This window comes from Rhipicephalus microplus, chromosome 2 (assembly GCF_043290135.1).
Source record: "Rhipicephalus microplus isolate Deutch F79 chromosome 2, USDA_Rmic, whole genome shotgun sequence".
NCBI classification, from domain to species: domain Eukaryota; kingdom Metazoa; phylum Arthropoda; class Arachnida; order Ixodida; family Ixodidae; genus Rhipicephalus; species Rhipicephalus microplus.
In genome coordinates this window covers 251278547-251306445 of record NC_134701.1, presented here as the reverse complement: position 1 = coordinate 251306445, position 27899 = coordinate 251278547, and the positions used below count along the sequence as shown (strand labels likewise).

The 27899-nt window shown below is 43.4% G+C and overlaps 3 protein-coding genes across 4 annotated transcripts; 2 read left to right on the top strand and 1 right to left on the bottom strand.

Moving 5' to 3' along the window:
• The first annotated feature begins 192 nt into the window (after positions 1–192).
• On the top strand, positions 193–8537 carry LOC119169340 (lysosomal aspartic protease-like). Its single transcript, XM_075879526.1, has 9 exons — positions 193–493; positions 1675–1813; positions 2865–2988; positions 3779–3912; positions 4573–4757; positions 5603–5725; positions 6165–6312; positions 6889–6987; positions 8246–8537. Exons 1-9 carry the CDS (start codon positions 297–299, stop codon positions 8414–8416), a joined length of 1320 nt encoding a protein of 439 aa, XP_075735641.1. The 5' UTR covers positions 193–296; the 3' UTR covers positions 8417–8537.
• Positions 8538–9406: 869 nt separating this feature from the next.
• Positions 9407–14875, top strand: LOC119170125 (mitochondrial inner membrane protease subunit 1). The gene is made up of 5 exons (XM_037421178.2): positions 9407–9656; positions 9722–9810; positions 9882–9990; positions 10565–10675; positions 14803–14875. The coding sequence occupies exons 1-5, from the start codon at positions 9546–9548 to the stop codon at positions 14854–14856; spliced, it is 474 nt and encodes a 157-aa protein (XP_037277075.1). The 5' UTR covers positions 9407–9545; the 3' UTR covers positions 14857–14875.
• On the bottom strand, positions 14866–27833 carry LOC119170126 (small ribosomal subunit protein eS10). Of its 2 annotated transcripts, none has more exons than XM_037421179.2 (5): positions 27734–27833; positions 27311–27368; positions 26428–26695; positions 21301–21413; positions 14866–14961 (listed from the first exon to the last, which is right to left on the bottom strand). In XM_037421179.2, exons 2-5 carry the CDS (start codon positions 27359–27361, stop codon positions 14923–14925), a joined length of 471 nt encoding a protein of 156 aa, XP_037277076.1. In that variant the 5' UTR covers positions 27362–27368; positions 27734–27833; the 3' UTR covers positions 14866–14922. The 2 variants fall into 2 exon arrangements, with proteins under 2 accessions (XP_037277076.1, XP_075735661.1); XM_075879546.1 differs by lacking the exon at positions 27734–27833 and adding an exon at positions 27676–27700.
• Positions 27834–27899: the final 66 nt, after the last annotated feature.

Genomic DNA, 27899 nt, shown 5'->3' with positions numbered 1-27899 from the left:
CCTCGTTTGCTTGAAGCTCTCTAATGAGCGGGTGCTTAATTAGATCGCGTCAAGACTGCTACAAATGAAAAAAAAAAAACTAAGGAAACCTCGTGAGAAAGTAACGCAGGTAGCTCCTTTCTCATCGTATGCAAACCACTCCGAAGTTACCCGCTTCAATCTTTCCGGCGTCGAGGAGGGGGCACGTACGTACTGGTTCGCGCGCATGCAGTGTGAATGCCCTCGTGCTTGATGGGCCGGGACCAGTGAGCCACATAAATGGAACCAGGCCGCGTCGATAAGAGAGAGCGCCGTCGATGCTTCGGGCAGGTCAAGTTCGAAACGGAACCTGCTGCTGCCGGCCGACGCATCCCAGCTGCCCGGAGCGTGCGGCTTCGAGGCGACGGCCGCGAGTCGCATTCTCTCGTCGAGCCCAGTTGGCGGAGGAGATGGGCGAATCGCTCCGCGTTTTCACTCTTCTGGCACTGGTCGCGTCGACGACATCCCTCATCAGGTGCGTACGATCGCCGTACCTCTGCAAGCTTCTTATACCCCTCCGCACTCCCCCCCCCCCCCCTTTTTTTTTTTTCTAGCTAGTTAAAGCGGCGCTATGAACGTCACCCGAAAGTAAAGCGAAACTACTAGCGCACGGCTGAATTTACCGATAAATCGTAATAGCCGATATCAATAGCTTAGGCGGAATTTTTCGGCCGCGGACCGGGGTGGTGGTGGGGAGGGGTAACTATACTTTATGTATGTTCGTGCGTGCGTTTATTTGTGTGCGCTTGCAAAGCTGATAAATATGGGGAACTCCTCAGCCCCCCTGGCTACACCAGTGCCTGATATGAAAAACCGACAGCGCTTACGCTCAGCATAATATCACAACCCTTCCCCCTTCCTTTGGGCTCGAAAACCTTTGGCGGATCTAATCAATGTGGCTGAGTTTTTTTCTACTAATTCATACTGTGGAATGAGCAGCACACAGGCAATTATGGCCACGCAAAAGATGTGAACTGTGCATAGTTGAAATTCTAAATTTTGATCACAATTATTTTGTATGCTTCCCAAAATGTGCACATACATAAAATTCTGTGAGGCGTTCACCTCTTTTCCCTTCTGCAAAATGGGAAAGTTATGCCTCTCACCTCAAGCATATTGATATTGCGCAAGCAGTGTAGTTACCTTTACAGTACTAGTTGCTTACCATAAGTGCACATGACATAGCAAGTCTGTATTAATTAATGTCATATGCTATCCATGTAGCCACATTAGCCCTATATAAGGTTATTTAGAATCATAGCTCAAGTAATATATTTATAACTGATTTTCACCAGAAGTGCTTGCTAAGAAACAGCCATTGTCGCTTCCACTCTGTTCCCATTTCTTTACCAGAAAGTTTTTTTTTTTTTCTGATACAAATTTTCAAAGGTTGTCGAAGAAAATACTATTTATGCAATTTAACAGCTGTATTCTTCTGTTCAGGGGCGGCACCAGGGGGTGGGAATAGATCGCCCCCCCCCTCTATATTTTTGCCTGCCCCCCATTTCCACCCCTCAAAGAGGGAACATAGTCGTAACACAATGGTCAAATTCCTCGCCTCACTGCCCCCCCCCCTAAAATAACTCGCTTATCATGGACGCCCCCCCCCCCCCGGTAAAGTAATCGTGGTGCCGCTCCTGCTGCTCTTCTTTGCAGTATTCCCTTACACCGATTCAAGTCTGTAAGACAAACCTTGGGTGAAGTAGACTCCGCACTAGTTGTGGCCCAGCCGAAATACTACAGTGAAGGAGGTGCTCAACTGCCAATTCCAGAGCCACTGTCAAACTACCTTGATGTGAGTTATCAGCATGCTGCCGTTCAGTGCATCAGTTCACCAGCATGCAGGCTTCTCTTACTAAAAGTAACAGTCTGGCTTTTCATTAGTGCAGTTGGCACAGTGCTCTGATTTCTTGTCTGTTTTTTCTTTCAGCTGTGGTGCATAAAAAGTGCTTCAGCACTGTGTTTATAGTTATTTGCATATGATGCCTCATTCTATACTATACCACAGAAGCATTGCATGCCACCTTTGAAAATGCATGAAAGTGAAAATGCATGTGAAAGTTTTAATAGCAATGACTAAGACAGGGCTGATAAGTAACTAAGAACTTGGATGTTGGATTAACCACTGAAATTTATTATCTTTTTTTGTAACATTATAACCTAGTACAAATGACATGTTTAAGCATGTTTTCTCTAGTTTCTAATTCGCATGCCGATACTTTTTTTCTTTCTCGTCTGTCTAGGTGCTGTGAAACGTGAGTACTCACTCATTTACCTAAAGGCTTATCTTTCTCACTTTGTTGTACTTGCTTTTTGGTGTTGCTAATCGTACACAGCTGCCAAAAATAATACTTGATGGGCCCAGGATTGAAAGTAAGCAGTACCTGGTTGCTGGGCAATTTTACTGACCTATTCCGCTGTGGCAATGGCTTATACTCACAAAGAAAAAAAAATGAAAAAGATCTGATATGCAAGGTCACAAGTTCATTCTTTCATTCGTTGAAGATATTCTACAATGATTTTGAGGTTGTCAATATTCAAGATTTCAATCATCAGCCAATTTTCAGTATAAATGAAATCTTCTCACTGTGATCTGTAATTACCACTGTTTTGCAATAACCAGCTACGATTTATTGCCTGTGAAGTTTTTGCTTGTGAAGCACACAATGACCCGCTGCATCGTGATGCATTTTCATGCTGTTTCTTCTTTTTGCCAACTACTGTGGGTAGATATTGTATGATCTTTGATATTATCACTGAAATTCGATTTATTAAGTGAAAGACGAGGGATATATAGATATGAATGTCTTTACTCACATGTTCTCATCTAACGCACCTTGTTCCAGGCTCAATACTATGGACCTATTAGCATAGGAGTACCTCCGCAACCTTTTCGGGTTGTTTTTGACACGGGCTCATCCAACTTGTGGGTTCCTTCGAGACGTTGCAAGTGGACCAATTTTGCCTGTCGTAAGCTGCCATTTATACTTTGTTTAAACCCACAGTAAGAACTTCCCTGGCTCTTAAACAGCGACTTATAATTTGTGGATGCTTTTTCTTTCATATACATTTTGTCTGTTGCCCGAAATGTTGAATTTTGACATGTTTAACTGCTAAATTTCTGTGCTGAGAAAAACTTTCTGCTTTTAATGCTATCATTGTAGATGTAGCTGGATTCATGTCTAGACACTGGAGCTAATTAATTGTTTGAATATGCCTACATTAGCTTGTTGGTCAAAAATAGCACATACAAATATTCTGCCCACTAGGAAAAAATGGCTGAACTTGACAATACACACCAAGTTTCTGCAAAATGTAGATATAGCATCACTAATAATGTAAGCAGTCAGTGTAATATATTGCAGTGACATATTGCATTATCAAGTTTTGATATGTACAAAAGATGATTTTTCTCTTGCTGGTAATGTATGATGTGCACAATTTCCAGTAAAATGTCATATTTGGATGAAAACTATTTGTTCAGGCTGTACAGTTGGAGCAAGCTGTATTCCAGTGTTGCTTTCAATCATCTAGTTATTACATCTATGCATGGGAGGAACCTGTATTTCGAGAGTAGCTTGCAAGAGCAAGAAAATGTATCGTGATAACAGCAGCATTTTACCTAAATATGCTCTCAGGAAGTTCAAGATATTTTCTTCTTGTTAAGATAATCACTTACATAATCACTCACACTACAACGATTTTATTCTACCTGAATTCACAAAAATATGACTATTAACCCTGGTTTTTCCAATTACAGTGCTCCACAAGAAGTATGACCATACAAAATCAAGGACGTACCGCAAGAATGGCACAGCTATATCATTGCGCTATGGCACTGGCAGCATGACTGGCTTCTTGAGCATAGACACAGTTTCACTTTCTGGTGTTGATGTGAGTGCATTTGGACATACCCATTTCTCACTGAGCAGTATTACACGGGGCCACCTATCACGCATCCTCTCAAAACTGTGCTGAAGCTACAGATGAAGAAGCTGCAGACACTGTGGACAGACACTCGATTAAGGAGTATTTCTAAGTTAACGTTGATAGTGTACTGGGAATTCACAAGGCAATGACCAGTGGGACCATCTCTGAGTGCGAAGCGCGAGCATGTGCACGAGCTGTGGACGCTGGACTGTTTGAGTATTTGTGTCCGTACCGGCTGTCTGCCTACTACCTGGCGTCGCTGATAAACTCCCTTGCAATAGGAATAAATTCAGAGGTTTTACATGCCGCAGCCACAATATGTTTGTGAGGCACTTTGTGGGAAGACTGATGTGATTCAGGCTTAGCATGAAATACGAGGGCAAGAATGTGACAGATGCCTGACTATAACACAGAATTAGGTATATTAAAAAGTATTGATGGGTCAGGCTGTCATGAACTGTCCTTGTGCAAGTGATACTTTCACACATTCAGCCCCATTCAATTTTACTCAATGTTTAAATGTTTGTTCTTTTGCGGAATATTATTCACTGAAAAATGCTTACTTTGAACAAGCATCGTTGAGCTTTACGCAGAGAAATGCACGCCTTCATTTTATAATTGCAGATTCAAAACCAGACTTTTGCTGAAGCGGTCACTGAGCCAGGTTTGACTTTTGTGGCTGCGAAATTCGATGGCATCCTAGGTCTGGGCTTTAAGAACATTGCTGCATCCGGTGCAAACACCGTGTTTGACAACATGGTCTTGCAGGGCCTCGTACCACAACCTGTTTTTTCTTTCTTTCTGAATCGGTAAGCTTTTTTCTCCTCGTCATCTTTATGCTCTTGATAAAGCCTTAGCATGCTTAGCTACTCTCACAGAATTCGTGTTTGAAGGTTTAGGCAATCAAAGAACACGGGTGCAATATGAACAGAAAGGTTGACTCTAATGCCTCCATTAACTGCTCTCTGCACAATTCTGCTTTTCTATCAGTTTACAATACGGTGTTCAATAAATACTTATGTATCGTTGCGTTCAGTCTAATCAAGTGCTTGCATAACCTTCGTATTACAAAGGCATTCAGAAGTCAGTGAAGCAGCTGAAAATTGAAGGAAAGGGCAGTGATTGTTTATAGGAATGCTGTTTTAACTTCAAGTGGTTAATGATGGAGGATGGCCTTATTTTAGGGGTGAAGCCTTTTAGTGTCTAGGATTGTTCGTTGTGTGTTGTTCGTTCTCAAGATGAGGATGAGGCTAATGATGATTAAGCATAAGCGCAATCACGATGATGATGACGCTGAAGATGGATGAAAACGAACGTGAATGCGCTCTCGTTCGCGAGAGGTTACACAGAAGCAGACAACAAACTACCCCGGAGGTGAGAGCTTGGGAAGCAACAGCAAAATGGCAATTTCGACCACAAGCTGATACCTCGTAGTTGAGGACGCTGGAAACGGTGACTCAACGGCAAAAGCACATTGTGTATAGTGTACACACATGCTTTCATTCATTTACATGTGCGAGTGAGCAATGTCACAAATTATTTACACTAAGGATGATTCCCAGTGCTTTGCCCACTCATCGTGATTCACTTCGTGGAGATGCTTGAATTTTTTCATTGGCTGACAATTCCGTTTATGCTTGTCTTTTCCTTTTAGAAATGGCAATTCCTCAACTGGTGGTGAAATCACGTTTGGTGGCATAGACAAGCGCTTCTACAAGGGCTCTATTGATTATGTACCCGTCACAAAAAAAGGCTACTGGCAGTTTGCAATTGATGGGTAAGATTTGCAACTAGTTTCGCAGCGCATTTTTATATGAAGATGTATGTTTCGAAAAAAATGAAGCTCTTTACTTCTTTTCAACCTCATTTCATAATTAGGGTTACGCTGATAATACAGTTCAGTTGAATAAAATTAAAGATGAGGGTTGAAACATGGTAGATTAGAGGCCTTCATCCTGTAGTGAACATTAGTAGTCCGATCATGGTAATGAATAACATTTAGCCTACTCTGTCCTGTCTTGTTTGGCCTGGTTTGATTCTTTAATAGAGGTCTGTAGTCTGTTTCACGTGCGTTTAGGGTAATACTATCAGAGAAAGGCATTTATGAGCAGAGATAGCAGGATTGAGAGCGCTGGAGCAATTTCCTAGAAAAACAAGTTTGCCACTCGTATTTGGGCTGCTCTTATATGACACATTGCATTCTTCATACATTGCAGGATATCTGTCGAGAACAACACAATGAAATTCTGTGTCAATGGCTGTCAGGCTATTGCAGACACGGGCACATCATTAATGGCCGGCCCATCCTTAGAAGTGATGAAGCTTCAGAAGATTATTGGTGCCTACCCTTACTCGCATGGTCAGGTAAGGACAGTTCTGACCTTGTGGAGTTAGGCAGCTGGTATTTGATAAGTTTTCATTTTAGGGCAGGCTGAAATGCGATATAACTAAAATGGCGTAGCATGGCAAAATCTACATAGAGGCACACAGAAGGGACACACTGACAGGCTGTGTGTGCCAGTGATACGCATCTTTATGTTGTCCTTGTTCAGTTCCAACATTTTAATTTTAGTGCATACAGCTCATGCTTTGTGTACTATTATACACCCCAGCATAATAGCATAAATAAAGACAAATGGTAAATATGAAAAAAGTTATGCTGCTCACAGAATACCGTAGCACATGCAACAAAAGCAATATCAGTGTCCGTGTTTCAATAATATAGACCACCATGATGCCTCGTTTTTTTAAACACCTTTAAATAATCATTAAATAGTTTTATTTACATTTTATTCTGTGAAAGTATCTGTTTTTTTGCTGTTTTACATCCTTTAAATTTGCCTATTTTAGACGGCATTATTTGTTACCTGCAAGTTACGGCTTGTTTCCCATATACAGTTGTTGTAAACGTCCTTGCATGCCTAAATTTTCTCTTTTCAGTATACAGTCAAATGTGAAGACATTCCAAAGCTTCCAGCGGTCACATTCCATATAGGAAACCGTACTTACACTTTGGCAGGAAATGATTATGTCCTAAAGGTGAGGTTCACTAGGCAACATTCATTTACGTATTTCATCTTTTCATTTAGTGTCTGAGGAGTGATTACGGTAAATGTGCCAGTCCCTTTTAATATGAACCGCTGTGAGCTTTTCACTAAAATAGAACTGTGGGGCTGCTGAGCATTCGACCCAAAACAAGACGTAATAGAACGGCTTGGGGCAAACATCACAACCAACTAGCCCAATATTTCGTGTTACAAAGAACAAATCACTTGCCTTGTATCCAAGGAGTCATAAGATTTAAACATCTGGCCCATGACAACAGTGAAATAGAGAATCATGCCTTTCTTCAGTAATGAATTACTCGCAGCAGTGGATGTCAGCAAATGTGTGATAACCACTACTTTACAGATTAGTTACCAATTCTTTTGGCTGATGTTTGACAAATATGTTTGCTTAATTGCAGTGAAGGAATGTTGACCAAAAATTTTGCATCGCACTTTCATTGTGTATTTAAGTGGCTGTTGATTCTATAATTAAGGTACCACTGGGACATCCATGTAGCTGGACACGAATGTAGCAACCGTGTGTATCGCAGACTATACTTAAACGCCAGCCAGCAAACTGAGTGAAGAGTTTAAAGACCATACATCAGGAGTGTAGCTAAAGATAGTTTTCAGTGGGGAGGGATCAAACCATACTCTATGGTCGTGCGTGCATCTGTATATCTGCGTGTATATATACACAAGCAAAATCGAAAAACTTGGGAGTTGTTAGAATCCCCTAAACCCCCTTTCGCTACACCCATGCCATACATGTGATGTATCTCTGAATGATTTCAATGTGGCCCATCCCTTAGTTCACCTCCCGTGGAAATGCATGTTGACTCATTCTCCCCTTGAGATGCATCAAAATGCTGAATGCACACGGCATCTGGCAGCTTGGCTGTAGTGTGCATTGGTTCTCCAATAATTTACGAATGTTTACTGATGTGCACTGCCATTACCAAAAATTAGGTATATTCATGCCGACTAGGGCGCGTGCTCATCTCTTTTGAGGCACTAGTGCTATAGTGAGCACACTATTCAAGTTGTGGCATTGTTTTCGCAATATGCTGCTAGTGTCTCGTTTAAATGTGAACATACTGTCATAATATGAATTAACACTTTGTACTATGCAAAGTCATTTATTCTGAACCATTCCATAATCATTCATTAAGGCAGCTCACTGAATAATTTTCTCACTTCTTATTTCTGGCTTTAATGTAATGATTTTTTTCTTCCATGTGGCCTTTCAGATTACACAGTTTCGCCGCAGCCTGTGTCTTTCGGGGTTTGTTGGACTTGACATACCAGCCCCACAGGGGCCTCTTTGGATCTTTGGCGACGTTTTTATAGGCCGATACTACACTGTTTTTGACTACGGCGCTTCACGTGTTGGCTTTGCTGAGGCTGCAGAAGTTCACTGACCTGCTTTATTGTTTTTTTCTTTACTCTCACAGTTATTTTTGCGTTTCAAGTTTTCCTCCGGTACTTTTGTACGTGGGCATTAAACCCTGCTGCTGTGATGTAAGCAGGCATATCAGGATACATTTGTGCATTTTTTATCTTTTTTATTGCTTTCCTAGTGGCCATGTTTGCAGTAAAACAAATTGTATATTTGACCGAACACGTAAGGCTATGGGTAAATGCATGTGGTTTTTATAGAAAATAAATTGAGTTGAATCACAGTAAAATTATTAGTGCTGAAAAAGTCACTGTAATATGACAAAGATATGTTGCTTGTAAACAAGCCTTTGTACAAAAACAGCTGTCGTGCTGAGTAATTTATTGCTAATACCGAGCCCTTTTTGGACCCTGCTAAGAACCTACTAATTCACTATTGAGGAAACATTTCGGCCTACATTAAATGAGGACAAGTAACACTATACATGGTAGTTATGACAAAACACTCCAAAGTTAAATGTACCCTATCACGTGGGCACGAGAAAGATTGCCGCCGTAGCACACTCGTGTCTTCGGAATTTTTATGCATTATTTTTCTATCTGCTATAATGCACCTCGAGCTCCGTTTGCTATGCTCGTAAAGCTGCATTATAAATCGGTAATGATTTATGTGAATAAAGCAAGGTGCCGGACCGTTCAATAATAATTCGTTGTGAAAGACGTACACTGATACGAGAGAGTCGCAGTGGCGCCGACCCTCCGCATGAAGCAGTAGCAATAAGCCATGAGTGACAAGATTTGAAATGTTGCAAGTGTACGAACCTTTGCGTGTGTGGTGCATCCGTAGAGTGAATGACGAAACGCCTTCGTATGCACTCCATTATGTGAAACTTCAAAGCAATGAGAATGATGAATGAAATGCTTCAGCCATGAATGAAACTGAAACAAAAACTTTTGAAAGCCGCCTGGAACAACGGGCTTAGTCCGGCCGATCCAATCCGCAGCGTAAAGCCAGTGCGGAGAGCGTGAGTTGTTACGTTTGATCTACTCTTTTCTCGTGCATTTAAAGCGAATAACGGAAATGTTTGTCTTTCGCTGTTGCGCGAGGAGCACTGTCGTTTAATTACGATCGCGTCTACTTAAAACTGTCACATGACGCTATTAAGTCGTGTGTTGTCGCGATGTGCGCGTGCTACCGGATTCCTTGTCCAAAGCGTTGCCATCGCCTACTGTGTTGTCGAGTTCGGCGGGGACCTGGTTATAGTAAGTGCTTACGTTACAAACACGAATGCTCGACTTTGATAGATAAACGTTTTACCCCTTTTCAGTGCAGCGGTTCCTCCATGGAGCCTACGATTGCGTCCAACGACATCCTTCTCACTGAACACATATCTGTGCACATGAACCGCATTCGGAGGTAAACTCGCGTACGGCGTGCTAAGTCAAAACTGTGGTGCACGGGAAAAAAAAAAATCGCATCTTTTGCAGAGGCGACATCGTTATAGCGAAGTGCCCCAACAATCCGCGGCAATACATTTGCAAGAGAGTCGTCGGCGTTCACGGAGACCAGCTGATTTCGGGGCTCTTCGTCCAGAGGGTACGTTCGACATTTCACGCCTAAAACGTTGTTGATGTTAAAGCGTTAAACTAGTAAATGGAGGGAAAATGGAATACGCAACGAAGAATCGTGGTGTGTGCTTTTTCGTGTCAGTGTGGAAACAGCGCTAGGTCCTCAAGCACACACACACACACACACACACACACACACACACACACACACACACACACACACACACACACACACACACACACACACACACACACACACATGAAGAAGAAAACTCTGACCTGAGCAGCACTCTAAAAGCTTCATTTATCTCCAAGGGTAGAAAATTATTGAAATCGAAAGCAATACTTGCAACTTTCAAAATTGTGCTATTCTGCACAGTTCACACGTTGACATTGTATTTCAACCGAATAGCTTGTATAGACCCATTATATAGGTAAAGCATTTATTCATTTTGTGATGGACGAGTATGTGCACCGGGACCATTGTTTGAGTAGCTGTTCTAAGGAATCAAACTATCATGCATAGACAGTGAAATCAATGGCCTTGTAACAGCACCCTGAACCTAGACTACATGAAACTACACATTTAAATCTTTTGGCAGATACCAAAGGGGCATGTCTGGCTTGAAGGTGACAACAAGGAGAACTCGACGGATTCCCGTGCATACGGCCCTGTTCCACTTGGCCTTGTCAGGGGACGAGCAGTATGTAGGGTAAGGCTTCAGATTGTCCACCACTTCCAGACTAATGAAAGAACAAGGGTGCATGCGTTGCTTTGCTTCAAAACACGCAGACAGCAACTTTTCTTTTGTTGCTTAATGATAGGAGTTTCAGTAGTTAATTATTAAACCAAATAAATGTATTTGAGAAACGCAACCTCCTTATACTGGCCAGCGTTTAAAAAGTTCTATTTATTTTCAAGAGAAAAAAAATTCTGAAATTGGTAGCACTGCTTGCAAAACTTCTCAATCATGCTGTTCTACAGTTCACATAAAAAATAGCCTCCTAATGCAAACGTATCTCACGTTTTTCAGCACTGAAAAAACATTTAATGGCTTCAGTTTATTGCTTCCAAATGCACCAAAAAATACTCATCTGTATACAAGTATTTTGTAACTGATACATATGTAACTGAAACTGTCAAATGTTTTTCACTGCTGGTCAATCTTAGATATGTTCACACATGGCCTGTAACGTGAGAAATTAGGCTTATTTTTGTTTGTTATTGCAGTAGTACTTAGGGATACTCAGAGTGAATTGACCTTTGGAGTTGAGCATTCTCTATCAGCCACACTGGTCTTGTAGTAAGTTACAGCCTCTCTAGGTATTTGACGAAAACCACAATAAAGCCTAGTGAAGGCTTCGTCAACACTGTACTCAGTTTCTGTCCTGGGTTTACCACTGAGGCTGGCATCAATGGTGTGTGAGTGAGTGTGCACAAGCATTCCTGCCGAACTGTACACTGGTCTGAATGGAACAGGCATTAAATGTTAAGATAATGCTATGTAATTGTCAAACAAGAGTCACTTTACATGCTTCATTATTCTAGCATGCCGCACTCGCTTATAGGGGGGGCATCTGAGCTCAGGCACACCCGAGGCATCTCGACAAGTAGGGAAAGTGTAAATAAGCAACAGCTGCTTTTACTTTGTGGGACACCTCAACAATGGCAGTAATTAAACAAGAAAGAACATGTTGTAAGATACATGCACAGATTTTTCAAGTTATGAGATTTTCAAGAAGTGATAAGACTAGTCAGCAAAGAACTGAAATGACAGATCCGTAATATAGACCACATATAATGCAGCAAGTCTTACTGCATGAGTGGTGTTTTTTGAAGTTATCTGCCCGATTTGTTAATTTAAACTCTTGCGCTTATAAACAAAAACTTCAACTCTTCTGTATGGTGGTTTCACTGTTATGGTTGATTCAAAGCAGGAGTTCAAATCCTGTTGTCACGTGTAGTATGCAAACTATTTTTGAATCCTGGTGTGCCAGCTTGGTGCAATGATTGAAATCCTATCAGCAACAGTCGCTGAAAGCTGGTTACACATGGCTCTCTGATCAGCTTATCTGCTTTATTAAAGAAGGCATTAATTGTCGAGTTGCCACGTTCGTTGGAAATTATCTTGAATTCCAAGGGCAGAGTCGGAGTGGATTCACAGCGGGAGTTACTGCGTGAAGAATGAAAAGTTGCTTTGCCAAAATCGGTAGAGCGGTATACTTTCTTTGGCACGTTTGCCTGCTTGAGGGCGCTGCCAGTGTCCCGTGCATTGACAGTAATGACGGACGACATGGGCATCTGGGCAAATCATGTGGCATTGCTTCCACTGATCAATAGCGGCATCCAGAATTCCTGCACAAGCGATTCATCGGAGAGCGACACTGAAACTGCTGGGTATGAGTGGAAATCTGACAAAATTCGACGGTGGAATTAGCAGAATGGAATAACTACACACAAGGTATTCTGATCAACTCTAGCACTTGGTTCCTTCTTGCTCCGGAAGCGCACATTACATTCCAATCACGGATTTGGATGTCCACGTTAGAATCGAGTGCTCGCTTGCGAAGTCGATCAGCTGCTCTAACTCTGCCATTGGAATCTATCCTGTGGCCAATGAATGGGCTTGGTAAGTGTCAGAGCACTTGTTCTTGGTAAATGACCACTGCCTCTGTTTATCTTAAAGTGATTACATTATTATGCAGACAATAGAGAAATGGTCAACTTCACAAGTAGTACCCTACTTTTGAGGAAAAAAAATATAAAGAATGACTTGTTTAAATTTTGCACCATAAACTCCAGCACATGAGTGTAACATCAATTTCTAATAGTGTTTTGCCATGGGTCATTTCTTCGTATGTTTCTATACATGCTTACAGTACCCTATTTACTTGCATGATCAGAAACTTGTTCTAGAAATTTCTTTTCTTTTTTTACGCTATCCAGTGCTTTCCTTTTGAAAACTGTAATGAACCCTTTGAGGGTCAAAGATGTATGTGTACATCATTCGCTAACAGTTACTTCACGGTCAAAGACATACATGTATACGTCATTGCCTGCATGTTTAGAAATCGCACCTTTTTCCATCACCTTTCTTTCTTGAAAAGTGCTTTCGCATCACGCGAATACCCGAAATTGTTGCTTGCACTGATGTCCCATTTTTCTTAAGCTTCACTGCAGCAGTGTGCCAGCTAGTTTCGGTTTCATCCTTCAGGTTCCCGCTTATTGCACCTGCAAAATGGATCGCTTTGCTGTGCGCAATTAAGCGCTTTGTGCAGACACTGACTCGCATACACGATGCTGCTGTAGTTGCATTTCCAGTTTCGGGGACTTTGCAAAAACTACTGTCTCGTTGGCAATGACATAAATGATTATAAGTTTTTCTGCTTTCCTGACAAACACAACTACACAGCTTTGTTCAGTGCACTCACCCACTCAGTTTGTCTGCGATATAAAAGTGCATTGCCAAACGAGTCTTGCGGCAATTTCTCTGGATTGGAATGTGGCTCAGTAACATCAGTCATAGGAGGAGTTACTTAATAATTAAGACTCTGATGTTGAAGAGCAAGCGACATTTCAAAAGAATATGTGGTGAGATCACGTTGACTGGACCAACAGTGTCTTTTCTCCCACCAGTTTCCACCTGACACCACTTAGTGCACTTAAGTTATGTAGTACAAATGTTTATAGCAATGCTAAATGTTTGAACAAGTATACATAGGCGTTTTTTTTTTTTTAGAAATTATGTTGCTGTTATTGAAGAATAAAAAATGTGTATATGTTGTTTTTTTGCGGTCACTTGAAGCAAGTTTAGGGCAATTTCTTCCTAGGCTCCTCTGAAAAATTTAAATTAAGCAAAAAAAAAAGAGGCACTCAATGGTCAGGTACCTGGGGCTATCTTAAATTTCTAGACATGTTCGATATAAAAATATGCATTTTCTTGTGCCAATTTTAATAGTGCAGTAATTTTTACTTTGGATAATTTAAATAGTAAAATTAATTTCTATTGTTTTGTGACACTATAATAATAAACAGGGCCGAAAAATGTTTTTCACACATGCATGAAAAGCAAAATGAATAAACACTGAAACACTGCACTTTTCAAATATAACAATAATTAGCAATTTATCAGCCCATTGAAATTCCGTGTTTCAGTACAGCTACTAAAATGAACAAAGACAGCTTAAACATTTATAGAACAATGTGCGTGCAGCATTTCAGACTTTATGCAGCAAAAAAAAAATTATAGCTGTAGCTAACCTAGAGCTTGAGAAACTTGATTCAAGGAATTAAGTAAAAGCTTGTTCCAAAAAAAATTCCAATAAAACAAAGCTCATTCTGAGCCACATTTAACACAAGATATTCAAGTATTTTTGTTAGAATATTCGTAGCCATCAGGGACATAGCATGCATGCCTACTGTAGCAGCATTCGTCCTTCAGAGGCAGCACATTACTTAGTGAGCCTTTTCTGTTTAATTGCGGCTGGAATATCAATCCAAGATGTAAAAAACTGTCGGCACTTGTGGCAATACCGATGTTACAAAAATACTATACATGCAGAAACACTTTTCTATGATTCATCTCTAGGACCACTGCCCTGCCTTAGCCCATGCTTTGAAAAGCTGCATTAAACCTGGTTCTATAGTTCGAGAGAACTAGGCAAGCACTGCACTTACTCTCTTTGAAAGCGTCCCCATATCCTAAAGGCCTCTCATATTCCAAAAAGGGTACTTAGTGATTTCTTTAGAAGGCTTGATGCATGAATAGCTGCACATTCAAGTAATATTGTACAATTTTCAGCACAAACACTAATTTTGTGCATTTCTTTTGTTTTGCAGCTTTATCCATATAGGAATGCCAGGTTCTTTCGTGACAATACCCTTTCGCAATGAAGAGACTGCTTTGTCTGAAGCAAGTTTTATTTTATTCACAAGCTCCTAGACGGGCATTGAAGTGCTTTACTGTGGAGCTCCACGGCCACGTCCAAAGCCACCCCGCTGCAAAAGGAAGTGAGGAACTTGTGTTAGATCACATCATGCCAGCAGAACCTATCCCCAATCTGCACTTACACTCAACCAACTCTGCACGAATGTTTTGTATGCGAAAACACGTTTAGTCCTTCAGCATTACTCAAACCTCGATATAACGAAATGTTGGTTATAACAAAGTAAATTAAGCACAGCTTTGCCATAGGAATAGTGTTAGCAAAAAACCATTGTAACAAATATTTGAATATAACAAACTTATTTTCGTGTAAGATGCAACCTCGTTATGAGGTTTGAATGTGTATACGGTTGCTGGAATGTTATACTTCCTTTACAAGCAAAATAAAACGATGAATATGCAAGGAAACTTAAGCGTGGCAGTTATTTTCTGCTCCTCTAGCCACAAAAGATGTGCAATTTTCATGCTGGGAGGCACCGTAATGGTCAGCTGCAGATTGAGCATACTGCCTGGTATTTCCAGAATGCAAGGAAGTGCTTAGTCCTTCAGCACAATATACAATTGCTGAAATGTTATGCTTAGCCAACTTTACAAGCAAAACACAGTGTTGATGCATATACAAGAATACTTTACTCTGTGGCAGTCATTTTCGGCTGCTTTATAGTCACAAAAGAAGTGCAATTTCAGTGTTTAAGGCCTGATAATGGTCAGCTGCCGATTGAGGGTACTTACTGATTTTTTTTTTTTTTTTTTTTTTTACAAATGCAAGCAAACGACAATGTGTTGTGCCTCTATCAGTATGCAGCCATCACAGCAAAGCACCCTTCAGCCTATCACCTCGGAAAAAGTAACATTAGAGTCTTACACTTGTTCACCATGCTGCAGCAGCATAAGTTTAGAGTACAAGTGCATATTCTTGGAGAAGGTTGAAATAGCAATACAGCCCCACTTAACACGAACAAGAAAAGCAAAGAGTAAACCAGAAAGTTTTCAGCGCACACACTACAAAGACATGAAGGAAGAAAGCAAGTGCTGCCAACTCGGCCCGTTTGGCCAATACAGTTGACATCCGATTTCCCAGACCCTCAATTGACCGCGAGAACATCCGCAAAACGAACGCAAGCGAGAACACACGTTTCTAATAGGCATTTTTTGCTAACTGAGAGGGTCGCAGCAGAAGTACAGGATTCATATTGCAATTCTGCAAATGCATCATTGTTTAGGTGGCTCCAAAATGAGCCGTACACATTAAAAAAACGACAAAAGAAAGAAATAAAAGAAAAAAATTCGATGTGGCCGGCACAACCGCATTTGTAAACACTTAGACGCGAAAATAAGTCCTATTCTGTTTCTACGGCGTCCCACTTGCCCGTGATCTAACGTCATGCTGTCGCTGTACTCAAAAAAAGTACGTACTAAACGGTAGTACTGCTTAACCGAAATAGCGTCAGCTCGCTCACTTACCTGTCAAAAAAAGAAACCTTCAGGGAGTGCGATGAAAGAACAAAAAACGTGCAGTAATTCATTAACTTCGCGTGACAAAGTCTGTAATCTTCATTTGACGACGCGGCGGCCTAGCAGCAACGACAGCGGCCTCAAACCCCCTCTTCTCGGCAAATACCAGCATGACGCTGGCGCAATGCGCAGCTTTGGCCACTGTCAGACCTGGATCACCCGTGTTGTCGCTTTCTATGTCGTCCTCATCACTATCATTTGGCGACACTTCGACAACCGAGGCAATGGCTTCATCGAACATGTCCAGAGATGTGGGCACATCGCTGTCTGCGTCGGGGAAGGAAATGCCTTCCGTAACGCCCTGCCGCTCCAGCACTTCAGCTAGCAGAGTTTTGCAAGCTTCGTCTACGATGTCCGAAGTCTGGTTGATGATGTCACTGGCGTCATCTGTGTCGCCCGCACACACACTGAAGCCAGCACGCTTGAAGCAATTTTGAACTGTCGTTGCTTTAACCTGCCGCCACGAGTATTTGAACAGGTGAATCGAGCCAATCAGGTCGATAGAGAATAATTTGCCACATTCAATAGCGAGAAGAAATCTGCGCAGCAGATTCTTCTTGTAGAGCTGTTTTACAGCTCAAATGATGCCTTGGTCCAAGGGCTGGGCAATCGCTGTTGTGTTTGGTGGCAGAAACGCCAACTTCACAGCCATCAGGTTGTCCAGGGTGCCAAGCGCCGAAGCGTCGTCTGAAATAATACAATTCTGTTCTTAGCCACAAAACGACGATCGATGAGGCGCACGTACTCCTCAAAGAGTTTTGCTGTCATCCATGCTTTGGTGTTGCTGCGACAGATGACCCCTGATGGCAACCGGGCGCCTTTGAAACATCTAGGCTTCGCCGACTTTCCAATCACGAGAAGCGGAGTTTTGTCGGTTCCAGTCATGTTTACACAAAACGCCACTGATATTCTGTCTTTTGCATACTTGCTACCGGTGCACGTCTCGCCTTTAAACGCGAGCGTTTTGTCTGGTAGCAGCTTAAAGAATAGTGCCGATTCATCCATATTAAAGATGTCATCAGGTGCATAGTCTTCCAAGATGTTCTTCAGCTGACCATTTTGCCACTGCTCTGCGCCATCCACGTCAGCAGCAGCACCTTCTCCCGAAACAGTCCTCATGGTAATGCCGTGCCTCGCCTTAAATCTGGCCAGCCAGCCATTGCTGCACACGAAGTTGTTATGGTTGAGCTGCGAGGCAAAAACCAGGGCCTTCTCCACGCAGGGGTCTGCTGATAGGCAGATTTTTTGACCGTCCAGCTTTTAGACACTTCACCAGCGCCTCCTCTACATCCGAAAACGCCGAACCGCGTAGCCGGCACCTTTTCGCAGTTGCAGCAGCACTGCCGAACAACTTCTCTCTGGAATTCCTAATTCCACACACCGTGGTCAACGGCAGGTCCTTTTTGCTTGCCAGCGCCGATTTTTTCGTGCCACTTTCAATAGCATGAATTATGTTCAATTTCTCCTCTATTTTTAGCACTCGATGCTTTTGTCCCAGCTTCGACATGACGCAAGTACAAAGCAGCACAAGCACACATACACAACACGTGAAAAACGACGCGAGAGCTGTACGGCACGGATCAACCAGAGAACACCTATGCACGGCGCCAAAGGAACAAAGAAAGCAAAGCAAGCGCACACCGTGTTTGTGTGTTAGTGCAAAGCTGTACGGCACGGATCAACCAGAGAACACCTATGCACGGCGCCAAAGGAACAAAGAAAGCAAAGCAAGCGCACACCGTGTTTGTGTGCCAGTGCAAAGCGCCATCGCGTGAACACCAGAAGCCTAGCCGGCCGAGTGCTTCTTGTTGCAGAAAAATTCAAGAGATGGCGTTCACCAACACAGCCACCACCATCATCAACACAAACAAGTGCAGCGTGTTTCGATCTCTGGGGCTTGCTGTTCTGTCGAGACTACCCAGTGGGGGACGACATGCCGCGGCGAGTGCGCAACAAAAATTGGAAAAACTACTTATTAACCGATACATATGCGATATGCTGCTAGGCCTTATGTGGATACAAAATGCATTATGTTCAATAGCCGCCGAGTCGTGGATTTGACTTCACTACTCTTAAAACGAAACTACTGTTTACGCCGGTACGGTTTGACGAGGTTTCACTGTACTGCGAACCACGAGTGCACCTTAATAAAGTACAGTAAAACCTCGTTAATTAGAACTCTGTTATTTCGAAATCCCACTTGATTCAAAGTATTTCCGCGGTCCCGTATTTCGCAATGCAAGTTAGAGCGGATAATTTTAAGCAAAGGTCAGCACAAGTCTGGTTAATTCGAAAACTTTAGGTGCGGTGTGTCTATTCCTGATCCCAACTTCGCCGCAAATCCGCGGAAATGGCAGACCTTAAGAGCCACTAGGCAATGTACTTTAGCGATAATGAGTTGTAACTGAGTAAAAGAAACGGCACACAAATCTGATAAGCATTTCTTGAGAAATAGCTTCCCTCAGCACCACAACTAAAAAATCCATTTTGAGAAAACGGGTTTTGAAAGTTCTGCACATGTGTTTTTCTCAAAAAGCTCCAGCAGAGTAGCTCGAAGTGTCCTTGGGCACTTTTTTTCCTCTTTTGTCTTCCCTCCATATTTTTTAAGTGCCGTTTAGAATGTTTTTTCAGACGTAGGGCATCTTTTTCAAGAGCCGGCTGCATCAGTTCAAATATTTTTTGCGTCGATGGCATAGATGCGAGTTCAGCGCGAACGGCTTCTCACATTTGCATCAATTTCTGCCTTAGTTAAGAAAACGCGTCTTCAGATGAAGGGTGAATGGCCCATGCACGCTATTGGCCCCAATGCAAAGTGCTAGGTCTGGCATTTCAGCAACACTCGGTGTCACGCTCGACGGTACCGATTCAGAGTACGTGCTGGATCTGGCGATCTCGGACACGCTCGGTGCATTTGCAGTTCCAGGTACACACGGTATGTCAGATTCTGACTGGTGGCACCCAACAGCACAGTTTCGCCGGAGCAAGCATCTACGCACTGGGCCTTTGCAGCAGAAAAGCGGTATTTCGATTCTCGTAGATCCGCATAACGTGTTTCCGCGATCCGAACCGTCTTCAGCTTGGTTGCCAGGATCATGCACAGCACCAAAATAAAGGGCACAAAACTTGTGCAAAAAAAGAAAAGAAACGAAACTGATCGAAAATACAACGCAAGGCAAAAAGCGACCCATAAGCAAACGTCTATCGAAGCAGATGGAGCAGAAAGCAACAGTGAGACAAGCACGCTGGACGTGCCATCACCAGGAGGGACTGCCCCCGCTTCCAGCGCAGCAGCCAATGGCAGGCACGCTTTCGCCCGCGAGATATGAATGCGCTGCTCTAGCCGATCAGCGCTCCGCATATCATCTTGTAGAAACGCGTATAGCTTCTCAACCGTGCCGTTGACGTCATTTTAAAATGCGGCAAACGAGAGAGAAAGAATTCACGATGATAATAAGACCAAGATGGCACGGCACAACGATGGCCGCATGGTCTCGGAATGGCGAATGCGTAAGTTTGGTTTGATTTTGGCCTTTGTGCGTGTTTTGGGAACTGCGGCGACCTCAAAAATAGCATATTTTGTGCACTTAGGGGTTGAATTAAGTGCTAATATTTACAGAATAGGCAGTTTATCTGACATACAACCGAAAAATATGGGTTTTCAATTACAGATTTTTTTCGCGGTTTTCAGTTTTTCAAGGGCCACGTCTCCCCGTAATGAGAGTCCACTGTATATGCTTCAATTGTATTCCCTTTAGTCACAAATAATCATCATCATCAGCCAGACTACGTCTACTGCAGGACAAAGGCCTCACCCATGCTCCTCCAGTCAACACAGTCCTGTGGCTGCTGCTGCCAATTAATACCCGCAAACTTCTTAATCTCATCTGCCCACCTAACCATATGTCTCCCCCAAACCCGTTTGCCTTCTCTAGGAATCCAGCTAGTTACCCTTATTGACCAGCGGTTATCCTGTCTACATGCTACATGCCCGGCCTATGTCCATTTCCTCTTCTTGATATCAACTATGATATCCTTAAACCCAGTTTGTTCCCTAATCCACTCTGCTCTCTTAAGGTTACACCTGCCATTTTCCTTTCCATTGCTTGCTGTGTCATCCTCAATTTAAGCTGAACCCTCTTTGCAAGTCTCCGGGTATCTGCTCCATAGCTAAGTACCGGCAAGATGCAGATGTTATATACCTTCCTCTTGAGGGATAGTGGCAATCTATCTGTCATGATTTGAGAGTGCTTGCGAAATGTGCTCTACCCCATTCTTATTCTTCTAGTTGCTTCAGTATCGTGGTTCGGCTCCGCGGTTACTACCTGTCTTAAGTAGACAGTCTTTTACAACTTCAAGTGCACTATTACTGTCTCGAAGCACTGCTCTCTTACGAGGTTGTTGTACATTACTTTTGTATTCTGCAGATTAATTTTAAGACCTATTTTAAGACAAATCAATAGTGCATAAACTGATGGTGGCAGCATTCTATTGATAGAAACCAATGGTTGCAGGAAAATCCTTTATGTATTTTTAAACAAGTAATTATATTTACAAAAAAAAGTCTGACTGTGGAATCAGTAAATGTACAATTCAGTTCCGCAAGGTCTGAATCACTGGCTAAAAAATTACAACCTTTTCGAGAACAAAAAATTGCCTGACCATCCCACCACACACTACAGTACACTACTGAACAAGCCATGTGTAACAGTAATTTGCAGTCAAATGAAGTGGCAAATGAAAATGTCACATGACTAGCACAACACTTATGCTTCTTCCATGTCTACAAGACAGAAATTGCATGCACAAATGTGCACTCTGCTACTGATGAAGGCATACACGAGGAAAGGAAATGGAACGGTCTAATGTGGCAAACTCACGAAGTCAAAGTTTGTGTCTGTTCCTGGTCCGACGTCACCCTTCTTGTCCAGACCGGGTGCCCTCCTGTAGTCACTGCGGTCGTCTGTTGTTTTACTCTGCATGTCTTGCGTCACTACAAAGCAAGACATTTATCAGTTACACTACAGCGACACTGTAATGAACTGTAGGAACACTGTAATGGAGGGCTTAAGGGGAGATGCGGGTCGAAAAATCGCGTTTTTTGCGAAAATTTCCACTTTTGAGATATTGCTTCTAAAATCACTTTTGATCATTCAACTATCATTTCCCCAAAGGTCATAGCTGAATTCAAACGAGAAAGTGGTAAAAAGTCGATCTGCGCTAGTGAAGGTAGCTGCCGAAGTCGCGAATTCACGCATCCGACGGCTATTTTTGAAAATCCGCCACTCGGCAACACGATGACGTCCGCCATCGGGGTTTGTTCGGTGGTGTAGATCAAGGCTCCTTCTAGTGTACAGGCGTCCCCCTAGTTTCGTATTTTAGTGAGGAATTTCACAAAACAGTCGTTTCCAAGTCGGTTTGCAGCCAAGCTGCAGCCGCTTCGCGCATCTCTACCGGTCACATGGTACGCTACCGAGGCCGCCATTGGCTACATCTGATCGGCCTCGCTCGCTGAGCGCTTGCGACGATCGGCACTTGCCGTGCGTTTCTACGTTTTTCCGAGTTCACCATGGATAACTCGAAGAAGCGAGACTTCCGAGCACGAAAGTTTGCAAGCAAGAACAAGTACCAAGGGCGTCGACGTAAACCGAAGCGCAAAGCAGCGGTAGAAGAATGCGAGCCGCGGGCCACTAGGCCTAATCAAGGCAGCGGGGATACGGCGGCTTGCGGGAACTTTGACGAAATCGACGCCGCGATCAAGTTCATCAGCGCATCAGAAAAAAAGATTGAACAGTTCGAAAGCGAAAGAACGAAGAGTGTTTGTGGCTCTGTGAGCGGAGTATTTTGTGACATCGGCGCACTGACATCGATGGTAAGCCGTGCTGTTTGTCCAACATGCCACACCGCTGGACTCGTCGTTCGCGACACCGCAAGTAAACGTAAGGGCCTCTCTTCGTTCCTCGAGCTGCACTGTGATAACAGTGAGTGTCCTGAGTCAGTGGTTTTTGCCGCGCATAGTTCGCGGCGTGTTCTGCCGGAAAGACAGCCCACCGATGCCGTTGATGACTGGAGCTACCGAAGCGGCAGCTCGCGTGACAGCTTCGCTGTCAATGTGAAGGTAGTTGTGGCTGCGCGTGCAATAGGCATTGGGCATGAACAGCTGTCGCGTTTTTGCGCTATTCTTGGACTGCCAATACCTATGCATCATAAGACTTTTATTGCAATTGGCAAAAAAGTTCATGCTGCAGCTACCAAAGCTGTGCAAGAAAACCTGGCGAAAGCGCGGATGATAACTAAAGAGAAAGTGGATGGGGCTGATGTTGCTGTCATGTATGATGGCACATGGCAAAAAAGAGGGCACAAGAGCCACAATGGCATCGGCACTGCTGTGTCTGTGGACACTGGTTTGTGCCTAGATTTTGAAGTGCTATCGAATTACTGCCTTGCCTGTAGCCGGCACCAGGACTTGGGTGATGAGGAAGAAATATGGCAAGCATTCCGCACACCTGTCTGCGAAAAAAATACAGAGTGCTCCTCTCATGCCATGGAGACTGAGGCAGCTTTGCGCATATGGGGCAGGACATCCTCATACACAACACCATTGCGCTTCACCAAGTTCCTCAGTGATGGGGACAGCAAAGCTTATACCGCTGTCGCTGAGGCCAAGGTATATGGTGAAGCTGTTGTGGACAAGGAGGAGTGCACAAACCATGTGGCCAAGCGTCTAGGCACTGCACTTCGGAAACTGCCAACAAGACTTCCACGAGGGGAAAAGCTGACAGATGGCACAATTCAGAAGCTGCAGAACTATTACCGTATTGCAATCACAAACAACAGAGGTGATATTCTGAAAATGCATCGTGCCATCTGGGCCTCATATTTCCATTCATCATCGAGCAACACAGCAGGCAGCCACCGATACTGTCCAGAAGGAGCGACTTCCTGGTGCAAGCATAGGCGAGCTGAAGCGCTTGGGGAGGCCCCACCCGACCACACACCAATCTTGACCAAGGCTCAAGGATTGCCTGTGCTTCCCATTTACAAGCGGCTCACAGATGAAAAGTTGCTGGTGCGTTGTATCCAAGGGAAGACCCAAAACGCTGCAGAATCTTTGAACAGCAAAATCTGGTTGTTGTGTCCGAAGACTAAGTTTGCCTCCCGGACAACAGTGGAAACTGCAGCTGCTATGGCCGTGTTGTGGTTCAATAAAGGACATTCAAGCTTTGAACACGTGCTAGAGGAGCTTGGTGTAGTCCCACCAGATCAACTGATCACCCTGGGCCGATCCCGCGACCAGAGGAGAATCGAAAGAATGTCTGCGTGTGAAACAGCCGAGGCAAGGGCCCATCGGCGGAACGTGGCAAAGAAAGCGCGCCTTGATGACTCCCTTCTCAAGCGGCGAGAAGGATCCACATATGGAGCAGGACAATTTTAGGTGCTCTAGCTGTGTCCCTTCTATGATATCACCAAGTTTTGTGCAAATCGCACTGTGTAATCATGAGTAAACATATTTACAACTTTCAAATGCATTTTTCTCGATTTCCATTTTGAGGTAAGTCTCTCATCTTGTGCACAATCTTTTTTAGGCATAAAATAGTCCTATCTTGATGAAATTTTGCACAGAGCTTAATCAGCCACTCTAGAATACAAGTATCTACTTTAGGTTGCATTATACATCACAGATTTTTTGTTACACAACTTGATACACTGATAGAGAGATGTAAAATATGCATTTAGTACTTTTAATTTTTTTTTTTAATGTAGCAAATAAATTTTCTGTTTGAGGTACTTTTCTGTATTGTACTGCTCAAGTGCAGCAGAATGAGCCATTTTGCAATTCTGTGTGAAAATTTTTAGTAAGCTTTATTATGTGCACAAAAAACACTATATTTTGATATCAAAGTTGTAGTAACTCCGGAACTACTATAGCTATCAAACAAATAATTGCAGTTATGAAATCAGCACTGCAAGCTTTACTAACACCTAAAATTTCAAGGAGCTGGGTTATGAAATAAAAAAAAACCTTTTTCGAGTAGCATCTCCCCTTAATAGATTGCAACCACCTGAGGTCCTAAAAGAGGCCCTGAAACACTTTTTCAAATAACCATAAAATGAATTCACTGGAAGAGCTTTTTGCCTCACGAATTCAACGGCGCAAAAATTTTAAGAATTTGTCCAGTGCGAGTGGAGCTACAAAGGTTTGTTGCATGCTGCAATTGCATACTCTCGTCCTGACGAAAGCGCTGGAAGCTAAGCAGGGAGGGATGGCAGGGCCACAGAAAAACGTCACATGCGCTTCACGACATTGAGCACTTTTTTTTTTTACTTCGAATGCGCAACTTTTTCAGTGTGATCGCGCGCGCGGACAAGTAGCAGCCCGCCGCACCTATCTCTCGAACGAGTGAGCGCGCCATGTTCAAATCAGCCAATGGCTGATAGATCGGCTTACTACGTGTGATTTTTGGGAATATTGCGTGATTTGTAAAGAGAAAAAAAAAAGCAATTTTAAGCTGACATTGATAATTTGTTAATTCCAGGCTGCATGCTGTGCAATAATATTTGGCTCGCATGTTGTCAGGAGCCTCTACTACCGATCGGCAAAGTTTTCTGACCATACTCAAAAAGTGTTGCAAGGCCCCTTCAACATGCCCCTAAATCTAAGTACACAGGCCTCGTACACTTCCGCCTCCACCAAAAGTTAAAACTAAACAAAATGTTGACAACGAATCTAGGTAGCAAGTTCACTGGAACGAACAAGCTGTTTTGCCAAATAAAACAAAAGACCAATAGCACAGTAACACAACGAAGTTACGTTCTCTCTATAGCAGCACACCAAAGAAATGACGTAACATTAAAGCAAACGAATGATTGATATGTGGGGTCTAACGTCCCAAACCACCATATGATTATGAGACCCCGTAGTGGAGGCCTCCGAAAATTTCGACCGCCTTTGGTTCTTTAACGTGCACCCAAATCCGAGCACACGGGCCTACAGCATTTCTGCCTCCATCGGAAATTCAGCCACCGCAGCCGGGATTCGATCCCGCAACCTGCGGGTCATGGTCATCAGCCGAGTACATAAGCCACTAGATCACCACGGCAGGGCTTAAATCAAATGGTGTCTAAGCAGTTTGTAACAAGCCCTTCTTTAGTGTTATCATAGTTGTGGGGTGCCCACATCAAAAGTCCGATCCCAAAATGAAAAGGGGTCCTGAGCCATCCCTCTTGCTTTCATGATGTGTGCTATCACGCTTTCATGGTGATGTGATATTTCATGTGTGCTCAAGGTTGTGGCACACACTGATGTAGCTTTCGACGTGCTCATCAATATGAGAAAGTGCGCAACAAATCTCTTTAATTCAGCTCATTCTTTAGATCGTGAATCTATTGTGGCAATCGATACAAGTGGCAATGAAATCTGATACTGAGGCTACCTGAAGTGGCTCAGGGAGGCCTGGCAAAGATGGTATCCAGCATACAAAATGCTCCCCAGACCAGTACACAGGAGTATAAATGTACACTCAGTGAATGAAATAGTGGCAGTCCACCAAATAATATATTCCACGCAAAGTACTAAAGTTACCAAAGAAAAAAAAAGTGGAAAGCTTCAAGCTGTAGCTAGACAAATGTGGCATGTCTGTCACCATTACAGACTCTTAACTGAAATAATGGAGATGGAGAGAAAGTAGTCAATGAAGAGAAGCACTTGACACATCTAGCTTTCCTTATTGAAAACATTTCACAAGCCAAAATTAATCTACGATTACAAGGAAAGCTACAGTGGGGGATCCCCAATTCTTTCTGACCACCTAGACCTAAAGTGAAGTGTGCAGGCTTTTTCTCATTTTCCTCCATTGAGATGAGGCCACCATGACTGAGAATTGGACATGCAGCCTTGTGCTTCGCTTTTCAATGCCATAGACACCAGCACACAACTACGGGTACTTTAACCATGCAGAGTGACAGTGGCTAAAAGCCAGCTAGTGTGTTAAATCAAGTGCACTCACTCTTTGGCCTTCGGCTTGGTGCCTCCTGGCGAGACTGCTTCTTCAATGTGGCGGGCACAATCTCTGGTGGCAGGTGCAAGAAGTCCCTCAGATACTGGATGCCCTCATTGGTGAGGTACCAGTAGTAGTGGCGCCATGCGAACTGCTCCTTCACATAGCCGCGCGACTTAAGGGACTGCAGCGCCTTGATTACTTGGAGGTTCGGGATGGCCTCCAGCTCGGGGTGCTTGGGCGCGTGGAAGTCCTTCTTGGCCACAAGGACACCTTCCTACAAGGGTATAAAAGGGGCATCATGGCAGACCGAGCGTTTTTGATGACCGTGCCACAAATACCGTCGAGTCGAAACCAACACGGCGGCACAATGATCTAACTTGACACTAGTATATTTAACTCCAAGTCGTTTGTGGCCAGGCCGCGTCGTATCATAACACCGGCGAATTCTAATTTTCTACTGCGCGTGCTTTTTGAACACGCGGTGTGTGCAGAATACCGAGAAAGATCGACTTACATGCGTCACAAGCTTTTCAACCAATACAAAAACTGACACACAAAACAGGCTTCACTGCGGGAAACGCGTCATGGGGTTCACACCGAAGCTTTCAATACATCCAAACCCAGTTTTATGTTGCCCAATCGAAGGTAGTTTCGTTCAAACACGAATAACACGCACTTATGGTTGATAACCCTGAATACGTTTGAAGGCAACCCCGCAGCGCACTAATTATTTTAAATCACCGCGCTACGAACATTATAAACCGTGGTCGACTCCGCAGCCAGCATGCAAGTCTTTAGGCGGGCGGGCAATCTTGCTTCAAGCCGCGCAACCAGCACAAGCAAGTCGATACCCCGCAAATTGTAGTAGACAGAATATTTTTTTGCTTACCTTAAAGAGGTATTCGTAGATAGCCACGCGATTCTTCTTAGGCATCAACATGTTGAACCTGCCAAGAGAAGAGCGATGACTATTCGCACAACAGAAGCGAAGACGGTCTACGACGAGCCAAAACAGCAAAGTTTACAGCATACAAAAACACAAAACGAAAAAAATGCGGTCATTGTAAACCGATTTAACAACACGATAAACGGGAATCAATCCACGGGTCTTCGTAACATAGTTACAAACTCTGCAGGCCGGCTGATCAGGCGTGAAGTCTGTGGGGCCAAGCACCAATAAGTACCGATAGAACTTTTACCTCGTTTAAATAACACACACAAACACGCACATAGGCAGTGCAGCATAGTACTTACGATTTCTAAACAGGAATGATGCTAGTAAAGAGATTGATTCGACGGATTTTCAGCTTACCTTTGAACGGCTACAATGCTCCCGACATGAAAGCTTAGCGGAAAAGGAAGAGACCCATGCGTGCGTTTCCGGTGGCTTCTGCGCTGTGATCGAGGTTATGCTAACCACGTGGTCACAGTGGTCACGTGATAAATATGTAAACGCAGCTTAGGACGCAGACGCCGCC